Source organism: Sturnira hondurensis, unplaced genomic scaffold, assembly GCF_014824575.4.
Source record: "Sturnira hondurensis isolate 20B ecotype Veracruz unplaced genomic scaffold, ASM1482457v3 Scaffold0008782, whole genome shotgun sequence".
Classification (NCBI taxonomy): Eukaryota; Metazoa; Chordata; class Mammalia; order Chiroptera; family Phyllostomidae; genus Sturnira; species Sturnira hondurensis.
This window is the reverse complement of record NW_028081413.1, coordinates 5719491-5726726: the sequence shown is the minus strand read 5'-3', so window position 1 is coordinate 5726726 and position 7236 is coordinate 5719491. Positions and strand designations below refer to the sequence as shown.

Here is a 7236-nt window from a genome sequence, read left to right as displayed (position 1 = left end):
TGTAAAAGATAACACAGGAGAAAATTTAGATGACCTTGGGTTTGGCAGTGATATTGTAGAACTAACTCCAAAGCCATGATCTATGAAAGGAATAATTGATAAGCTGGACTTCATTAGAATTTAAAACTTCTCTGTAGAAGACTACCAAGATAATGGGAAGACAAGCCACAGACTAGAGAACATGTTTGCAAAATACAGGGTCTGACAGAAGTAATACCACTGAGTGTGGTTGGTAGGCTATGTGAATGTCTCCCACGAGATGGACAGCAATTTGAACATTTCACCTAAAATGTCACGTGGTGTGCTTCAGTGTGATACTGTTATGCTACAGAAGTACATGCTTGTGCTTTTGTAATAAAAGATTCTGTAATAAAAAGGGGGCATTATTTGTGCTGGACCCTGTATAATGCTGGTAAAACAATGTCATGATATATATGAAGAACTCTTAAAACTCAGTAAGAAAACAGAGTTATATTAAAAAATGGGCAAATTATCTGAACAGTCACCTCACCAAGGAAGATAGAGAACTGGCAAATAAGCACATGAAAAAATGCTCCACATCATATGTCATCAAGGAAATGCCATTAATACAACAATGTGATACCACTACATACCTGTTAACATAGCAAAACAAACTGCTGACAGCACCAAAAGCTGGCAAGGATATAGAGCAACAGGGATTCTCATGCATTTCCGGTGATAATGTGAAATAGTACAGCCACTTTGGAAGACAGTTGGTGGTTTCTTGTCAAACTAAACATTCTTACCATATAATCCAGCAATTGTGCTCCTTGGTATTTACCCCAAAAAAACTTAGGTTCACACAAAAATTTGCACCTGGATGTGTTATAGCAGCTTTATTTTTACCTGCAAAATCTTGGAAGAAACTAAGATGTCCTTCAGTAGGTAAATGGATCAACTGGTATATACAGGCAATGGGATATTATTCAGCACTCAAAACCTCATGAAAAGACATGCAGGAACCTTAAATGCACATTACTAAGTGAAAGACGCCAACCCTAAAGTGCCAACATACTATATTATCCCAACTATATGATATTCTGAAAAAGGCAAAACTATGGAGACCAGAAAAAGATCAATGGTTGCCAGAAGTTGGGGCGAGGTTAAGCAATAAGTAGGTGGAGCATGGAAAGTAGTTTTGGAAATGAAAATATTCTGTACAATACATAATGATGGATACATGTCATTATGCATCTGTCCAATGCACAACAAACAGAGAACGAAAATGTAAACTACGAACTTTGGGTGATCGTGACGTGTTACTGTAGGTTCATCAGTTGTAACAAGTGCCCCCTCTGGTGGGGGTGTCAATTATGAGGAGACTGTGTGTGCAGAAAGGTCACTATATATTCTGCTCAATTTTGCTGTGAAGCCAAAGCTGCTCTAAATATATGTTTAAAAAATTGCCTAAAAGCAGCACAGGTAATACTGAAAAATTGCTTTTTATTTTTTATTTTTTTTAAGATTTTATTTATTTATCTTTAGAGGGGAAGGGAAGGAGAGAAATATCAATGTATGGTTGCTTCTTGTGAGTCCCCCACTGGGAACTGGCCTGCAACCCAGGCATGTGCCCTGACTGGGAATCGAACCGCAATCATGTGGTTCGCAGGCCCATGCTCAATCCACTGAGCTACACCAGCCAGGGCGAAAAATTGCTTTTTATAAAAACTAGTTATAAAATAACCAGCACAAGTTAATGATAGTTTTCCTGATGGTACAATAATGTTGAAACAATGCATATACTGAAAAAAATGACAAAGCACTTGGATGACACCCAATAGAATAAGCCTGAATCGCTACATAAATTGATTGCCTTTTCATTCTCATTTTTACATGGCTCTACACCATGATGCTATTGGAAGAGAAGAGATTAGGAAAGAGACAGAGAGGAAAATAAACTAGTGTTATAAAAGCAAAAAAGAAAGTCACAGATGTGATGGTTGTAAATGCAGCAAAAGTAAAACAAAACAAAACAATGCAGGACACATATCATATACCTGACACAAATGGGGTGTGGTAACCAAAGTCAGAGAGAATCCTGAATAACATGGCGATACAATGAACAAGGCATTCACATTTCCCCAATTAGTCAACGGTCCTATAACTTTCTGAAGATAAAAATGTAATGAGAAAAAGCTGGACATAATAATTGAGAAAATGCTATGTAATTTTTTACATTAAAATGGCAGCTTAGTACACAACGTTCGAAAATGCTTTTTAAGAATTATGTATATAATTGGATGTTCTGCAGTTGTCGGGCACTGGGGGCGCCTAAAAGAAAACAAAGGGAAATGCACCATATTTATTCAGTGTCAGTAAATGTCTCACATTAAAGAAGTAACATTCTTTTCTGCAGGAAGGAAAATGGGACTGTGAAGACCAATGAGAGACCAAAACGAGGTGGATAATGAGCTATTTATGTACAGCAGAACATGCAAGGGCCAATGTGTCTAAGGAAGAATTCGGTGGTTTTGATTTTCCGCGTGAGCACACGGCAGCAAGAGCAGCCAAGCCCTGGAAGGAAGGGGTTCCTTTCAGAGTGTCTGCAGGGTGTTTGGGTGGTAACTTGATTCTCTTGAGGGTTACCAGCTTTTTGGTAAAAGGTCAACAAGAGTCTTCTTTCAGCCCAATTCAATGATCTATTTTCAATCCTGTTTCAGTACTTTTGTGTGTCCCAGTATCTGCTTAATACACTGCACAAACCTTTTTTGTGTGTTTCAGTTCCACTTTTATCTTTCTTGAAATAATAAAGCATAATATGGCAAAATATTTCATATTTTCTTCCATCGTCAATATTAAAAAGGCTACACACAAATTCACCAATTCTGATAATCTTTTTTTAATGCATGCTGATATGACAGCTGTCACAACACAATCTAACAAAGCTGTTTTGAATGAAGTTGAAGACAACTAAGTGCTACTAGAGCCATCTTACGGAAAAAACCAAATGAACTTTTGGGCCAACTCAGTAGTATTATATATACAAAACCAATTTCACCGATTCTCTCTTGAAATCACTGTGAATCTTAGGTTTACTCACCTTGTCCTCCAAGTGCAATTCTAAAAAGCGTAGGTAAGCCACAGGTGCAAATGCATCAGCTGAATGTATGACTACTTCTGATGAGTCTCTGAAACAGAAAAATTTCATAATGCATTTATTTACTAAATAAACCGCATCAAATCACTACCACTATGACTGGAGAAGACAAAAAAATCCTTATTTTTTCATTTTGTATTTATTTCCACTAGTATACAACATTTACTAATTAACACCGATTTTTAATAATCTGATATTTAATTGGGAAAAGGATCAAGGATACTAAACTTTCAAAAAAAAGTAAAAAAACTTTTCATCTTTATGAGGACACACAGCTCAACTTTCAGGTTCACTCAAAGCTCTGAACAATTTTGAGGCTTTAAACTCCTATTCAATTTCATTTTAAAAAATTCACTTGGTATGGGCCAACTATTTAACAATAGTGCTTTATCTTCATTTTTCTTTTCATTTTCAAGAGGTAATTCATTGAGTGTTTCACACAAAATCTCAATTATCCTTTACAAAAGCAGCACTGGTGATGGTTTTAAGCTCTAGGTGAACTCTTCACACTGCAATATCATTGCTATTAAAACTGATTGCCTGACACAGTAATTACCACATTCAGGTAAAATGGTATGAACTGCTTGCTGGCACCATATGGATACATGCAAATTAACCTAACTTTTATCAAAGATTCCCTGTAAAGCACATATGAATAACTAAGATTATGTGTGAATGTCTAATAACTAATTATTTTTTATTGTTATTTATTAAGAAAGCAATAGTGTTTTGCATTTTAACTGAAATTTAAAAATAGAAATTCCTCATATTTCTTAAATGTCTTGGGAACTAGCTCCATTGTTTATATTAACACATAGTTGGCTTTCTACCCATTGTAGGACAGTAAAACAAATGATTACTTTATTTGATTTTTTTGCCTCACATAAGACATTTTTTGAATCACCTTATGAAATGCAGTTATTTAGTGGCAATGGAAGAAAACTCCAAATATTTGACTCCAAAACACTAACTTTTCATGGGCAAAACCTGTTTACTTTCCCCCTAACAGACTAGAAATAAAAAGAAAATATTTTATGATAGCAAAAAAGTCAACTACCATCATAAACCGTTAGTATCAAATACGCATCTTGCTAGTGCTTAGGAAAATAAAATAAAAAAGGCTTCTGTGAAATTAGAAGGAAGATAACTGATTATATAATTGATATAGAATCATTCAAGAGTCAGGATACGACCACAGATAGAACCCGCCTTCACAGGCCACATCAACCAAGGTTGCCTCCAGGTACGATGCGCAGGAGGGAGGAAGGAAAATAGAGAGACGCCCCCTTGCCTTCTGCCACCAGCTCTCCTGGCTGGACCCCTCTTGGTCTCTTAGCCCCAGTCTTGCTGTTTCTCCATTTACCCCACAGCTGCCTGTCCTGGTCCCACCCTGGCTCATCAATCAGGTTCAGATTATAATGCCTGTGTACGATCTCACTCTTACATTAAGTTCCGATCTCTCTGCTCCTGATCTTAGCCTTGGAAACTGACCCCGAGCCTTAATTATGCCTAATCTACGCAGCTTGGTTTTGACATCCTTGATAATGGAGTGCCCCCAAACTGCAATTAATTCAACCAATGCTGTATCGGTAGAAAGGGTTTCAGGCCTTCCCTATCCCCACTAGAAACAGAAGGTTGACAACAAATAGCTCACTTAATTGATCAAGACTTTGATCAATTCTAAATCAAGACTTTTATTCACAGAAAATATACAACATTCTGAGCACTAAAGAAAGAGGAATTCAATTTTTATGGATACTATTAAATCCATGATCTCTAATTGACCAATATCAGTTCACTTACTATACGAAGCCAGAGTCAACTGGGAGAGTCTAGCTCTTAAATGAACTTCTTAGTTTTCATTTTTGTAGCTTCAAACAGAATAATGCCATTATTGCTCTTTTCTCTCTCATAAACTGTCATCTGAAATTCGACTTTCAAGGATCTCTGGTTTCTGTCTATTTCATGTATTTCCCAGAAACGTAAGAGCAGAATCTGCTGGGATATCCTCAGAGTAACCCAGAAAGTTAATACCAATTATGCCACAACAAAAATGTTTTCCAGTTGGCCACCCTCCCCGTCTTTCCCTATCAGTACAAGTAACGAGTGTACTCACTCCCTCTTCTACAACCGAGGCTTCTCCGTAGCCCAGAGCTGGCCTGTGTTTGCTCTCACTAATGTGTTATAATGGCCCACCACTAGCTAAAATTTCAAAAGGGAAGCTGAGTCAGGTCTCTGCCTCTCTTCTCTGATGCCATGCCCCCAAAGTGTACGGTCAGGCTCTATTCCTCACTTCAAAACAAACAAACAAACAAACAAACCGATACTATCTCTTGGGACTCAGCCATGGTCTTGATTCCTCCCTCTCCTCTAAAAGAGCAACTGCACACAAGTATGCCCTGTGGACTCACATCCTCACAGACATCTCCAATGCCACTGCTGTGAAGGCGTCCCTGGTATCCTCAGACAGGGCCACTTTGCTCCTCGATGTGCCTTGGTAATGTATTTATAGCCTTCCACAACACCTCCACTATATATATAATTACGTCTTTGTTTACATGTCTTCCTTCTTAGAGAGAGGCCAAGTGTTGCTAATTTTTGTTTGTCTGTCCCCCACCCCATCTCTTCCACTGGCCCAGTACAGAGTACATTGCCTGGTACTTATTAGACATTCATTAAATAAGCAAATAAATGTATAGTTAAGTTTGTTGAGTATGAGTACATACTATCTACTGAAACTATCACAAACCCACACTGGTTTTTCAATTACTTATCTTCCCATAAATACATACTTTTTCCTACATGCATACTGTATGTATAATATTCATATGAAAAATCCACACATATATACCATAACACCATATAGCATCTCTAGCATCATAATAAAAGTAAACTTTATAGGTCTGAAAACTTAGATACAACTGCGTGTAAATTTAAATAAATCCCCAGGTGATAAAGAATAGATGTGAGAAGGGAAGTGCTCCATGCATTCTTACTGTTAATGCCACATTACTATGCTCTGTGCTGAGTTATGTACTAAATGGGTAGAAAATAGGAACAGGAATAGGAAAATGAGCACATGGTGTTTTAAAATAGAATTTTGTCCTTCCTTCCTCTCTCCCTCCCCATTATTCCATCCATCCTCCCATCCATCCACCCACCTGTAGCAACTCTGTAGCAGCAGTATAGTAACACTGACAACTCAAGTGGAAACATGTTGTTGTATCGAATACTGACATTAAATCCTTGTGTTATTAACAAAGAGAAGAGAATGATAATTTTTATTTAATTCAACATTAGAATTTTAGTTCTGAGATGTTACATACATATTTAAAGTATGGAGGAATAAAAAAGGTTATTCATTGGAGGACCTACAGTTGTTCACTTCTCTTGCAGGCCAGGCCATAATTCTTTGCAGCAAGGATCTTCAGAAAAAACTTCATTTTTCTGATCTAAAAATTTGTATCTATAGGATCTACAAATTTTTTGTATCTACAAATCACATACTAATTGATACGAAAAGTGAATTTATAAATGTTCTAGTTCAAATTTCAAAAAAAATACTTCCATAGACTGCTATAATAATCTTTCCTACAAAATTATAAAAACATTAATTGGAATTTGGGGCAAAAAGTATCTCATAATAAACTGATAGAACCACACTGATTTCTCTAAATTTCTTAATTATAATAAAAGAGTCGATTTGTGTTTAAAAAAATCCCTGAGTATAGTTAAATCATTTTTGCATGTGAACATTTTTTATAGGTGATCTTCCCCTTTTTATAAAAATTGAACCAAGACCCTTGAAATGGAATTCCTGATTATCAACTAGTTGCATGCTAACTACATTACATCAAATCTACATTACATCAAATATAACAGGAAAATTTGTTAAATTTGTCCCAACAGTGAATCCTGAGTTACAGGATCCAGTATCATTAATGGACAATTGTTAACTAACAGTCATAGGGACTAAACTTAAGTCTTTTAGTTGTATCAGATGGAAAAGTATCTCTAAATAAAATACCCGATTTACATTCTGTTTTAGAATGCGCAATGCATATTCAGTCACTTCACCACACATCGGTAGGTATGATAAGGACATCTTCTATTTCAAA

At 36.5% G+C, this 7236-nt stretch overlaps 1 protein-coding gene across 1 annotated transcript in view; it reads right to left on the bottom strand.

Moving 5' to 3' along the window:
• Nucleotides 1–2170: 2170 nt before the first annotated feature.
• Nucleotides 2171–7236, bottom strand: part of DPH6 (diphthamine biosynthesis 6) — a 154708-nt gene continuing 149642 nt past the window's right edge. Inside the window, exons 8-9 of the mRNA XM_037056122.1 lie at nt 3062–3149; nt 2171–2292 (exon numbers count right to left, since the gene is read on the bottom strand). Of these exons, the coding sequence (XP_036912017.1) occupies nt 2239–2292; nt 3062–3149 (142 nt within the window). The 3' untranslated portion in view covers nt 2171–2238. The remainder of the gene's footprint in view (nt 2293–3061; nt 3150–7236) is intronic.